Source organism: Onychostruthus taczanowskii, unplaced genomic scaffold, assembly GCF_017590055.1.
Source record: "Onychostruthus taczanowskii isolate IOZ18803 unplaced genomic scaffold, ASM1759005v1 scaffold19, whole genome shotgun sequence".
NCBI classification, from domain to species: Eukaryota; Metazoa; Chordata; class Aves; order Passeriformes; family Passeridae; genus Onychostruthus; species Onychostruthus taczanowskii.
The window spans coordinates 4747048-4761606 of NW_024499128.1; the positions used below are offsets into that span (position 1 = coordinate 4747048).

Genomic DNA, 14559 nt, shown 5'->3' on the forward strand with positions numbered 1-14559 from the left:
TAAAGACTAAAAGCCTGTAGCCCTTGGACGTTGCAACAAGTGGATCAAACATTCAAAACCAATCTCTGGACTTTGCAATGCGTTTGTTCATTCTCATTTGTCTTCTACTTTTCTATTCTATTCTGCTTAGGAAGTACTTAAATTGGTCTTATAAATGCACTATCTGAGTACATTTCTGAATCATGTTCTATTTTTGTCATGTTCCCTCAAAATAACTGATCCGTGCTGTAGCTTTTTGTTTGGGGCTTTGAGTTGTTTGTACTTTGAGGTTCTATACTTACAGAAACCACAGAGATTTTTGACACTACAGTTTTGGTCTGAACTCCAAGAATTATCAGTCTCTGCTCTCCCCAGGATTACAGGAAGGAGTGTTTAGGATCATACTCTTTGCTCCTGAGCTTGTGCCCTGAGCATTGGTATGATGCCCAACTTTTAGACTTGCCTTCTTAAAGTGCATGCAAGTTATTCTCATTCCTCTTATTTTTTCTAAGAGAAGGAATAAATGTCTTAAATCTGTCACTAAAACACTCTGTGGTGGCTTTTGTCCACCTTATGGACAGCTTCACACATTATCAAATACTTCTTATAAGGGCAGAGACCCTTTCCTTGTGAAACTTGAGCCTGAATGGAGGTGGAAGGTTTCACAGAGTCCTTCCTCTTGAGCAGCAGTTAGAGAGCTGCTTCCATGTTACTGACCATATTATTTCAACATTAACATGTCCAGCATCACTGCCCTCTCTCCTGGTGGCCTGCCCCTTATACACAGACTGAAAGTGGGTCAAGGACACATTGAAGAATTACAATTCTAATCAATATTTGAGTCAAAAATCCAGGGCACTACTGAATATAGATGTCATATGACACAGTAAATTACAGTCAATGTATAAACAAATAAATAAAATGCCCAAGCGTGTAACTGAATTTCCTGCTTTAGCACAGATAGGCCATGAGCAGAGTGAATTTCTAATTAAGAGAGAATTGCTATGGTAACCAGAGGTGGTCACAGATAATTGGGTGTGAAACCCCATGAGGCTTCATGACAGAGGTGTCTGCATATATTATCCAGCACACTTTCTGTTTCTTAAATAGAACTACATTGTCAGGTCAAACAATATTTTTCGTATTTTGGATGCCTTCTTTCTGAGCAACCAAAGTGCAACTGGTAAGGGGTCTCTGGTCTTTAAATGCTATCAGAACAGTCCATGTGCAAAGACAAACTGGAGTGAGGATTCTCAGCCTTAACCTACTCTCAGTGGTGGGTTAAGAAGGAGGTGTTTGACTACGGCTTTGCTATGGGACAGAAGGGAGATGGCTGCCTGTACCAGCAAAGCAGAGCAATCAGGGACAAAGGAACACTGCTCCTCACAATGGGACTGTGCACACTGTCCAGCCCCATGATTGTCTTGATACTGCACTGTCTTAGTTAAAACAATTGTTATTTAAAGTTGGTGTTTTGTTATCACAATTCATGGGAGAGCAAAGGGATAATCACAGAAACTGAATTATTCTGTGCAACCCAGACCAGTCTGATCTGAGCAGAGGGGATGCTTAAAATTCACATTACATCAGCATAGTAACACCTGCATCAGCAACCAATTGTGATTGAACTAATTTACTTAAATTTTCCAACTTAAGCACTTTCTTTTAGATAGTTTTGAGTGTTACTTATCTAATTAGATATTCATTTTCTATGTAATAAATTGTATATCTTCTGTGTAATTAACCTTGATGAAGATTAAAGGAAAATCTCATTATTTCAAATTGTTGTTCTGGCACAAAAATTCTAAGATTTGTATTTAAATCCATTCTTGAACATGTGGATATGAATGAAAGGTCAGCTCTTTGCTTTGCAAATCCCCATTTCTCTGCACCAGCTCTGCTTAAAGGGCACAGAGCTACTTCGGTGCATCCGATATTCCTCTGGTCTGGAGGTCTGGAGGAACCGTGTGAATTCTCAGGACAGGATGAAATCAGAAATGGGTAGGATAAATAGATCAGCTCCTGCAGACTTCCACTACTGCTGCAACTCAGAGAAGTTTTGAAACTCACTTCTTTTGAGACCTTCAGCATCTTTTAATTTCCCATATATTGATGGTGGCTCTCAAGGTGCATTGGTGCATTGCATTTGACAGTTTCTCTGTAAGCAAGGAGTCAATTAACAAGACTTAACACATTTTCATGTCCCTGTTATCAGCAAAAACAAGATCATACCTGTTCTGCATCTTTAAATGAGGTAGTGGGTTATTAGTCTCTCTGCATATCTGAAAAGGCTGCTCAGCCACTCTGAAGGTGCAATCTGTAAACACAGTAGGGCATTAAAGCCATCAGGAATTATCTGACAGAAAAATTATCAAAGGTAGTCAGAGCTCTTAGTCTGCACTGATAGTGCCAATCTAGCTTGTTCTGCTGTTTCTGCATGTCCAGATTTCCCATTAATTACACCTCAGCAGGAGTTCTGCACACAGCAGTGTGGTCAAAGACATATTCAATCCCTAAGGAGAAGCAGACTATCATAGTGTAGCCTCTGTCACACAGGGAGGAGAACCCTGCCCATGCTGATTAAGTACAGCATTGACAGCAGATGTTATTTGTTAATTGCTGAACATATCCAAAGGGTCCTATGGCTTGACAGACTCAGCAACAGATCCATTACCCACTTTGGTTTATCTCATTATGGAACATAAGGTGGCAGTTTGATGTAGTACAATTTTAAACATTTTTTAATGTATTCTTATGTTGAATTCCTCACTCACTTTTTCTGTTGCTTCTTGATGGGTCAGACCATGTGCTTTCTTTTATTTTCCTTTTTTCTAGTATCCAATTACCTTGTATTTTCAACTGCTCAGAGGTACTGATGTATCTCATCTGCCAATTCATTTTATTTTTCACCTTTGAAAAATATCAACCAGATGGTTTCCAAAGATGACAATTATATCTAATGCATTGTTTGAAATTAAAGTACCACTGCAAAAATGCCTCTCATATTTTTAACTGCTTGAAGCCATACATATCACTTTGGGTGCACAAAAACTGTGTGTTCCATCACTGTATTAGACAAAAGCCCACTGAGAATTTGAGCTGTTTCAAGATAAATCTGAGTGAGTAGCTAAATTGTATGCTACAAAGTATTAGTGTGTATGTAAAGCTCAGATCTGAAAAGCAGATCCTTCAAACTACTCAGCAGCTCAAATATAAAGGACACTATTTTTTTATTTAGTCTTACAGTTAAGAAATACACTTGCTTGTGTACTCCAGTGGAAACCAGGTATATTTCCAATGACAGACATCTGAGGTGTTACCTACTTTGATTTGTAGCTAGAAAGTTACTTACCTATATTAAATTATATTTGATTTTCTACTTCTCTATAAACCTATCTTCCCTCTTTGGAAGGCACCTGAAAATTTTCTTAGGAACAGCATGGCCAGCAGGACCGGGGCAGTGACTGTCCCCCCCTGTCCCAGGCACTGCTGAGGCCACACCTCGAGTCCAGTTCTGGGCAAGAACTGGACATGGAGGTGCTGGGTCATTTCCAGAGAAAGAAACAGAGCTGGGGAGGAGCTGGAGCACCAGCAGCAGCTGAGGGAGCTGGGGGAGCTCAGCCTGCAGAAAAGGAGGCTCAGGAGGAACCTTCTTACTGTCCCCAGTTACCTGGAAGGAGGGTGCAGCCAGGTGGGGGTTGGCCTCCCCAGTAACAGAAGGAGGGGAAATGGCCTCAAGTTGTCCCAAGGAAGATTTAGAAAGGGTTGTCAAGTCCTGAGACAGCTGCCCAGGGAAGGGGCCGACTCACCATCCCTGGAGGGATTTAAAGTTGTGTGCATACGATGCCTTGACAGGGCTGCCCTAGAACAGAGACTAGACTGAGCTAAAGAATAAAGCAGGGATTTATTAGAAGGCCTCAATGGATCCACCCTGGGCAGCACAAGAGCCCAGCCAGGGCTACACCCAAGGTAAACTCAAAATGGTCACAAAATGGATGGCCAGTCATGAGGTCTCTCACTTTTATAAGTTCTGGTCAATTTGAATATTGGAGTTAATTGTCTAATTATAGCTGTAGCCCATGAAGTCCCATCCTTCTTGTTTTTCTCTCTTCAGTCTACTATTTTTTATGCTCTTGGGCCTGAAATTTGGATTGGTTGTCCTTGGTGCCAAGCTAGAAAAGGAATTGTTTTGTCTGCCTACTCTGTGAAGAGAGGTTACCAACACTTAATATGAAGCTCAGAACTACACACCAAAGCAGCACAGAATCTGAAAAATATAAAAGCTAAAACTTAAGGCATCACATATGGCACTTAGGGACATGGGGTAATAAGGGACTTGGCAGTGCTGGGAGAACAGTTGGTTTTGATGATCTTAGAGGTGGTTTTCAACCTGAATGATTCAATGATTCTATATAACATTGGGAATGTCAATAAACATAATTTAATTTCCAACTAGAAACTGAAGTATAGAAGCAGTCAGTGTAATTGGCACATGTTGAAGCGTCTTCCTTCATGGATGATTTAGCACTTGAAAAAATAGGGAATAAAATTAAGAAAAAGCAAAATACTTACAAAAATTAGGCATTTAAAATTAGTATTAACCTGATTAAATCTTTTTTTGCTATACTCACTTAACCTATAAATATTTTTCAGAGACTGAAGCTGTGTAATAGCAATATGAAATCTATTTTATAATAGCAATAATTCCCAAAGAAAGGCATTGTTTTTGACAGCTCTGGCAGATGTTAGTTGGAATTATTAAAAACAGGCTTTTGTCATGCAAAGTTCCACAGAATAACAGAATATTCTGAGTGGGAAGGAACCCACAGGGATCATGGAGTCCAGCTCTGAAGTGAATGGCCCATACAGGGACCAAGCCCATGAAAAGTCAATGACATAGAACTCACTCTGAGTGAAACAAAACCTTGATCCACCTCAGCTGATTCTGAACAACATGCAGCACCAGGAATAAAAGTAATCATGAAAATATTCTTAATAGAAAAATGGAGTAGTTAAAATAAGAGCTGAAGCCCTATGCAAGGGTGAATTTGTCAGACATGAACTCTAGAAAACTGGGGAAGGGCGGATCTTAGTGATGCAATGGAGAATCCAAAAAATCTCCAAGCATACAAAGAGCTTCCCGCAGAAAGATGAAGCCTGAGGTGCCACAGGCTTAGTATTTTTAACAAAGTGCAAGTGCAGAGGCTCACCCAGAGCACAACAGTTTGCTCAGCACAAAGCTCTGAAGGCAGGACATCTGTTAATGAGGGGCCCACGGGACTGAACCAATTAAAAACTGGATATGAGTAAGGTTAGAAGATGACATTAAAAATAAAGACATTTAGCAATGACAGTGTATGGCATAAGGTATATGCACTTGCTGAGCATCTTTAAAATACTGGGAAATTAAGAAGTGTTGGAGATGGCATGGATATTGTTGAATTGGAAATAGAGAAAAATAAGTTATAACCATGGTTCTCACATAATAAAAGCCTGCTGTCCCAGTGCAGGTCAAAAGATGGCAAGAATAATTCAGAAAATAGGCATGACACACACACAAAATATGCATGATGATTTTCTAGAACAAAATTAAGCACGACTTGCAATATATCAAAATGTCAGCTATCTATTTTAATTTTGGGAATACAGTAAGTTCACTTACAATACTTAAAAGGTCATTCAGAAAGACTGAAGTGCAGTAGCAAAAATCTTACTCTAAACATTATCTTTAAAATATCTTTGCTCTTTCTTCTGACAGATTGTTTCTACAAAGCATTTTCCTTATTTCCTTAAAACTTTTAGGGAAATTAAAAAAAAAAAAAAAAAAAACCAAAAAACTGGAAAATCCTCCAGAGGTCCTTCCCTGAAAAGAAAAACTTTAAACTCTGTAGGCCCACGTAGAAATGCCAAGCTTTTAGAATTTTCCAAATACAGCCTGAAGCTTTGCCTGGATGCACAGAAAGATCAGTAGTCCCTTCAAATGATCTTGTTCTTCCCAGGATTTTAGAGGTGGCAGCTAAACAGCACCATCCCAGCAGCTGGAGAAGGCAGTGGAATCCAGCACATAAAGGGTTACAGCATAACCCTGTGCTTTCCAGCCCTCTCCAGCCCAGGGCTGGGAATCTCTTGTCTCTCCCCTGATGATCAGATTTTACCCTTCCCATGCAGTTCCAAGGCTCAGACGTGCTGGTGGGCAGGAAATAAAGCTCAAGTGGCCAAGAAAGTCCCGCTGGGAACAGACACTTCTGCAGGGCTGAAACCACCCCTGGTGCAGGGAGATCTCGAGTCCACACACTCCCCATCAACAGCCTGGGGCTGTTTGTGCTCTAGTACCTCAAGCAGACAGAAAAGGGAAAAAAAAAACCAAAAAACCTTTGCCTGAAACTATTAATTTAAAGCTTATAGCATAATTTTGCTTTATGATCTTAAGTAACTGAGATACGAAAAGCAAAAACAAAATCCTAGGACTGGCAAGACTAATTAAAATTTCTGTCATCTAACTTCCATAATGACACCTAACCTGCTACAGGTTTTAAAAGACGGAGATAAACATCACTGAATTTTATAATAAGTGTCTGTCTTTTTTTAACATGACAAGTTCAAATAATTAGATTGCTCTAGAATGGCAGTGGCTTGAAGAATTGTAATTGAATTAACCAGCAGGTTATTTTGCAAGTATGAGAAATCTACCAACACTTTATTTTTGTTAAACTACAGCGTTGTCTGGTGGAAATTGATTAAATGCACATAATACTTCCTTTCTAAAACTTCCTTTTTCTCATGATATGGAAGCATCCAGTTATGAACTGGATATAAAAGTGCCAGTTATGACACAGTGATGAACTGGATATGAATTGCCAACTGTATCATGGTGCAATAAAAGGAAATAAAATATTCAGATGCGGACTCTGAATGTAAAAAAGCCAAACCCCACAGTGTTGGCATCTCCTGGCATTGTTTGCCTTCCTGTTTGAGTGATTTATCTAACATGATTATAAACTGAAATGTTTGAGATGACTTTCAATAAATACTACTTCTCATGTGAAGAAATAAGATTTTAACAAAGTCTGTTATGTATATACCTCATTCTAGAAACACATTGTAAAAATTAACATAAATCAAAGAAGCAATTACAAAAAAGCCGAATAGGACAAATAGGATGTAGAAACACTCTAATCAAATAAAAGATGTTATTTTTTTATTTTCTTGTTGGTAAAGTAGCATATTTTAACCTGGTTACCACAGGATATTAAAAAAAAAAAAACAAGAAAGTATTTAGAAAATTTTATATATATACATTTGCTTAAAAATTCTATTATGTAAACATTAGCATAGCAAGTTAAAATAATATTACAGTTTATTAATACTCATGTGAATATTGTACATATATATGCTTAATTAACAATATCTTTTCTACAGTTTAATAGTAACAACCAAAAAAATCCCTCCCCTAAGTCAAGAAGGAAATTCAGCTTCTTCAGTTGCCAAATTCAGCTTCTTCAGTTGTGTTTGGTCCCACATCCAAGACACTGAGTTCTTCATCTCAGAGTTAACCAAGAAGGTAAAGCACAGCCTTTCAGAGCTTTATTTTCAACCACACTTACATTTTTATAATGTTTAGTGTCTTAAATGATTAATACTCAAAAAAAACCCACTTCTCACAGTTTAACTACTGTCATGGCATGGAGATGGTTTCTGAAATCTTGTTAAAGGAACTTATTCCCCTACAGGGAAGTGCAATAAATTCTGTTTTGATGTGATAAAAAACAGTTGGTTTTTTTTAAGTCCTGTTATTTGCAGCAATTTGTAATTTTGGAAAAGTCATTCCTTCCTAAACTTTTCAGTGCTGTTGTCTAGAATAAATTCACGCCATTATGAACGAAAAACAAAGTCATCAATATTGATTAGAAGTATGCTCTCATATTTTTTGTGGAAGGAATTTATAAATAATCTAAGTTCTCTATAACTGTATCATAAAAGTACAGTTAGTGTAGAGTGAGAAATAAATTGAAATGTGCAGTGTCACACCACTGTAGAACAAGTGGTTTATCTTCCATTCAAAATGTGAAACACAAAGCAAGTTAGTGAATATTTTAAAATACATTTTGTATTTTATATAGATATTTTCCTATAGTAAAGTGTTTATTCTAATACAGAATGCTGTGAAACTACCAAACTTCCAAAATAATAATCAAGTTAATATTCCATGTGATGCAGGGTGCTGACTGAAATACCCTAACCTATAGAAAATGAAGGAGGGAAACCCTTTACTTTCTTGAATTGTTTAAACATTTTTCCAGAAAGTGACTCAAGATCCAATTCAGAAGCATTACTGTTGTTTCCAAGGAGAAAAATGTGTTTGTGTGTGCAACAGGTTTCTTTCCATATATCCTAGAGTTCCAGCTGGAAGAGCCCAAGGCTGGTTCCAAGAGTTGCAAGGGTGTATAGCAGCAGGATTTGGTAAAAAAATTTGGTTTTTTTCTTTTAAACAGCTGTTGCACAGGTTTCTCACTGTCATTTCAAGCAGGTAACTGTATTTCTATCCACAGGTATATATTATCTGTTCCCAGAATTCCAAGACATTGGATGGAAAATGTATTGGGGTGGGGGGGTTTGAACCTTTGAAATGGCACAAAACTTCTTGCAGAAGTGAGATCCCTGCATTCTTTGAAGGAAAAATAATGACATCGGTATCAGAAAGCACCAATTACTGATTCTGGTAACAAAATACCAGGTTCTTAATTATTAATATGTCCTGGCAGAAGCATCATTAGTTCATGGGGATTCACCAAGTCTCATTTATTATTAGCTTCCTGCTCTGAGTCAGTCAACCCCATTGTTAGTGGGTTTGTATTAATTAATTTGACAGCTACCATGTAGATATTATTCTGTACAATAAAACATGACTGTTACAAAGAAACACCCCACCTTAGCAATAGGTCACAATTTTGACCCAGTAATCTTTAATACCATTCTGTTCTTTCTCTAAATGCTTGTATTAATTCCATCACGATGGTTTATGACTTGCAGTAGATTCTGTAAGGTAACATAATTTGATTACAACTATCACATCAACAATATATTCCATTAAAAAGACTGGCTTTGAAATTATTATCTACCTAAGAATATGTGACTTAATGGACATATCAATTTAAGCCTTTATAACTATGTCAATATCCTGCCTCATATAAACCTTGGAGATTTATTACTATTATTATTATTGAGAACTTTGATTTAATTTGCAAAAGCCAAGTCGACACATTGCATTCTCTATAATGAATGAGAGAATCTCTAAATAAATGAGATTCTGAAAAACCACAGTCAGTCTGTGAATACTGATGGAGACATCTGCAAAAGCTGGAAGAGCTCTGCCTGCTCTGTGCTTCTCAGGGAAGGGTTCACGGTGGAGGTGACTGGACAGCAGCACTGCAGTAGAAGTTGTGCCACTTTTTTACAGTTTATTTTGAACACTCACTAAAGGATGCAGAGGAGAAGCCCTGGATCTAAAGACAAAGCAGGAATGAAATGCTAACAAGACCACAAATTGCTCTAGGCTGGCTCTACCAGCCAGGAACAGCTCCAGGGCCCGGCCTGTCCCAAGTCCTCATCATGGGATTACAGCACTGGCCGCTGGTGCCAGCAGGAAGGGTCAGTAATGAATTAATTAATAATTCATTAGTAATGAACCCAGCAGCTCATTGTGAGCCACCCACTGAGCACAGACAGGGGTTGAAGAGCTGTGAGTCAGCCAAAGGAAGTTTAGAGCTGTACAAAAATTGTAACTGCATGGAACTGGGTGAACAGGATAAGCTGATAAAATCATTCCACTGGCAGAATCATTGCTACAGGTATTTCAGATTAATAATGCACCTACTTGGGATTCTTAATACCAACTGGTCAACTTTCTCCAAGAGGCTTTGCTGGTTCTGGTGAATGAACAGAAGTGGGATTTGTAACAGATGCACAGGATTCTAAGACAGGGCCTTTCAGAATGTCTAGAGGTGGTAAAAATTTGGGCAGTCCTGTCAGTAGGCACCTACAGGCACTCAGGCAGGTACCTCCGTAGTCTTCAACATAAGCAGGGGTATAAAGTGGGAATGCCACCTTGTGAAGAAAGGCTTTCTTTGATTATTTCCTGGGATTTCAGCGGAGCTTTTAAAAGGATTAGTAATGCACCCATGATGGTATCTTGTATCACCAAGTGAACATTGTTTGCAGACTATCATTTTAGCAGCTGGTACACAATTCAGCTAAAGTTAACAAAGAGCAATTTGTACATGGTAAACAAGTTTAGTATCTTTATGTAATCTACATACATACTTTAAAAATTACAAGAAGCAAGATAATCAGGAATGAAATCATTTTAAGAGCCAAATGCAGATATAAAAAAGTCCTTTTAAACAACTAAAAAGAAATTCAGTCTGCAGTAAATGAAATTTCTTACCATTTGCAGTTTGCTGAATAAGTACTTGAATCTGTGAATTATTTCTTGAAAATGAATACAGCTTCATGTAACAGATACATCACAAAGGTTTCCACACAGTGTTTTCTTTCAAATTTACTTGCAATTCAGTGTTAGTATATGTGCTCTATTTCTACTAACCAAGTCTCCACTTTCTGAAAAATGAGTTAAAATTGTTTCAAAGTGGGACCATCATTACAGCTACTTCTTCCAAGAAAGACAAGTTAAATCATCAGCACTGCATCAGGCTGAAGAGTTTGGAGAAGCTACTTAACTGCCAATCTACTCACTTTCCTTTCTTCTTAAGTGAGTGTCCCACTGTAACTAACACAAAACACCAACAGTAATTAATTTGTTAATGAGCACACAGCAGTGAGCTCCCAGGCTGGCCTTCGGGTTTTTCTCTTTGTGTGGTAACTGACACCTCTTACTGACTGGGAAATACTGTTTCATTTCTGTGATGTGATTTCACTTAGTGCTATTTCACCTAGGGAAATTTCTGACCTGGAGAGTGAATGCCACTCCTCTCTGCCACATTTTGCTGTTGAGTGCAGTCTGGAAGTTCCATGTTCCAGTGGTGGGAATGCAGCACGTGGGGCTCCCGCGCAGGCAGCGCCGGTGCCTCTCCCTGTGGGTAACAAAGCCTTTCTCACCTGAGGGATGCCACTGGAAACGAGTGACCGCTGACCTGCCTGAACGGCACTCACTGCTCACAGCGCTGCAGAACACAAGTTCCAGTTTGCTGGAACTGTAGTAAAGCACTGAAGTACAAAAATCTGTTATTAATCATCAGTTTGTTTTTTCCTGGAGAATAATATAAGATGTGAAAATTTAATATAATGAATGGATAATAAAATTACAAGATACATCAATTTAAGTAACATTATCCAAAAAACCTTCTGAGAGCGAAGATGTTCTTACATAAAGGAAAACTAGAACACAATTGATAGAAAATTTGAACATACACTGCTTAAACTTAATGAAGAGGAGAAGATAGCTAAACATAATTAACTGCCTATGGCAGTGCAGCTAACGGATACTGAACTGGATTCCAGTTAATCCATGTCAGGACTTCCATCACTTGTAACAATTCTTGTCAATTTTTTAGTTACTCTTACAGTAGTAGCATCACAAATCACTTTTTAATAAGAGGTGATGGGTAACAGGCACTTTCATTACAGGCAAATTTAAGTATCACCATATGAAGGGTATCACAAATCAGACTAAGAATTCCACCCTGCCCTGCTAATGATGGACTGTTCTGTAACATAAGCAACAAATCAGTAACAAAATATAATCCAAGACTTAAAAGCACTGTTTTATACCACACTAATTTTGTGTATCATTGTGGTGGTTTGTAGAAATTAATAATATTGCACCTGCCTTACAGCAAGACTGAAATTTCACTAAAAATAATTACATTCTCTGATTTTAAAGAATTACTTCCCACAGACAAATGCTATTGAGAGTATCTATCTAGAAATGTACAAAAGCTATTTTTCCACCTGTAATGTTTTTCTCATCATCTACATTGTGAAGTTTTTTAAAAACCTTTATGTGTCAGAGGTTGACAATTAAAAAAAACCAAAACAACCCAGTCTTTCTATTTACAAAAGGTAATAAATTAGTGAGGTTCTTTTAAGCACATCCTTCTGACATATTTAGTGATAATCATAAAGGTTCTTCTAAGGAGAAAAAAAAGTGTCTTGACATGAAGCCCATGTCTCTCTGGAACAGAAAACTGTACATGGAAAAGGGACAACATAATACAAACAAGGAATTCATTGTGACAGAAGGACTTCAGAGGAACAAAGGAGAATTTGTGCAGTGCAGCTTTACAAAACAAAGGAAATGCCGATCCGTTTGCTGAGCTCTCGTGAAGAGCCCTCGTATTCTTGGAGAAAGTGATTACTGCCTTCCAAAGTAGTTAATCAGGATATGACCCTTGGTAATGAATGTCTCTTTTCAGGATTTAAGTTGATGCAGCTGTAGTCTCTTCAGGAGCTTAAATTATAAATATAGGCTAGGAAGGAATGACAGAACAACTTAAAGTACGTGCTGCCCGTGGTGACAACTGCGGGAAGGGTCAGAGGTCACCGCTCTGCGGCTCCAGGCTCCGCGGCTCCCTTGGCTGGCTGCGGGACAGTTTGGGGAAGCGGGTGCTCACTCTGGAGCGACTGCTTTTGCTCACTGTCTCTCCAGAGGGTGGGATATCACTAGGGAGACAAAAAATAAACACAGAACAGCTCATTTATGTTGTATGTAAATTGGAGTGTGGTTACTTCCAACACAAAAAAAGCAGATGTTATGAGAGCCTGGCACATGACTGCGAAGTACAGCACACATCTTCAACACCACGGAATTGCATTCTTTACTGGTGTCTCCAGTGTGAATTACAAAATGGGCTCTTTCAGAAATGACAACTAGTAGAACTTTCAATACTTTATGGAAGATTGCAAGTTACAGGATAAAAGCGGATCTCTATGAGTTGCAGATCAGAAATGGTGGGAAAAGCATTTTGAAGTGATAAGTACAAGCAAAATAGACGAGCTTGGATGATGCTCAATTAACAATCCTCTAATCATGGATGGATGTATCATTACATGATGAAGTACATTGGTAATACATCCCTGAATTCTTCAGTCTCTCCTGACCCACAACAGACTACAGTCTTACATGAATGAGCCTTTTGCAAAAGACTCTGAGAAGAAGTACATTAAGTTCAAAACAAGCAGTAACAGAAAATTCCAGCTTACCTAGGTGATAGTCAGGCTATAGACTCCTCGGAAAACTACAGTATAAAGGGATAGCATTGTACTTTTGCCATTCTTTTACAGGACTCCACATGGTTTTTAATTAAACTACTTACACACAAATCAATAAATAAAACTAAGTTTTGCATTTAGCAACTCAGCTAAGCAATAAAATTACACAGCATACAAAGCCAAGCTTATTTTCCTAAGTGAAAAACCCCAACTTTATAATACCTATCTTCAGACTGTGGTAACAAGTCCAGAAAGGAGAAATTGCTCATCTGCACTTCCAGCCATATTAGACAAACACAGATATATTTTAAGAAAATCCCCAAAGTTCTCTGTGCATTCTTTTCCTGCAGAGTGACCTTTCCCACACACAGGTCAGTCCCTCCTGCCAGAGCCACAGGCACACTCAGGCCCCACTGAGGCGTCTGGAGCACCCACATGGGAGAGATGTCAGCAAAGCAAAAACCTTTAACAAGTCCTGGGATGGACTGGAAAATTCTCTTGCAGGCAGCACAGCACTTCTGCAAGGAAGGGCAGCTGTCCTGCCCTGCCATTGGCTTCAGAACTACAGTGCACACACAGCTGCCTCCACAAAGGGAAGAGAAAAAAAACAGTATGGAAAAGTTATGTTCAGTTCTGATGCTAAGCAACAGAAAGTTTTGTGGGGTTTTTTAGTGGCAGAGTATTTAACTGGTCTAAATTTCTAAGCAGAAAACTCTGAAATAGCTTTAGTTAAAATAATAAAGGATTTTCCTAAATCAAGATTCACCACATTCCTATTATAGTATTTAGTCTTCCAAGGTAACTAAGAAGTTCTTTATGTGAAAAAATGCATTAAATACCTGTGGCATACATACTCCTACAATAACCAGATTAATAAGTTAGATCTTTAATTCCTTATTTTTCTTGTCACTAAAATAAAAAGACTAAAAATTAATTTAGCCTATGTTATTAATTCTTGGTAGCCAAGGATAATTGGACTTCCAACAGTGGCCCTATGATTTCTTACTCTGAAAACTCAGCAATGCTATCTAAGTTGCTGTAGAGAATTCTGATCATGTGAATCCAATTTCAGCTGTGCTCATTACCATGGATTTCTTTTAGTAACATGAATATTATTACTCATAATTTTTATACTATTTATAAAATTGAGCAATGCAGTGTTGATACTGTAATGCTTGTAAAAGAGAGCATGTGACATTGACTTCAGAGGGTTGTGGTTTTAACATATTTTTCAGATATGTATTTTTCAGAACATGTAAACGTAGAATAATCTAAATATCAAACATATAATGGAATGAAATTAAATGTCCAGCTCACTGGGCTTTGCTCAGTCTAAAATATGTCAATTCAGCA

General features: G+C 38.1%; 1 protein-coding gene across 2 annotated transcripts in view; it reads right to left on the reverse strand.

Annotated features, from left to right (window-relative positions):
• Window positions 1–8461: 8461 nt before the first annotated feature.
• The window catches only part of SNX29 (sorting nexin 29), a 102705-nt gene continuing 96607 nt past the window's right edge, over window positions 8462–14559 (reverse strand). The window contains exon 21 of one of the 2 annotated variants that reach the window (XM_041401744.1): window positions 8462–11069. In XM_041401744.1, coding sequence (XP_041257678.1) covers window positions 10925–11069 — 145 coding nt within the window. In that variant the 3' untranslated portion in view covers window positions 8462–10924. Of the gene's footprint in view, window positions 12658–14559 lie in introns of both variants that reach the window. The other variant, XM_041401746.1, reaches the window with a different exon arrangement.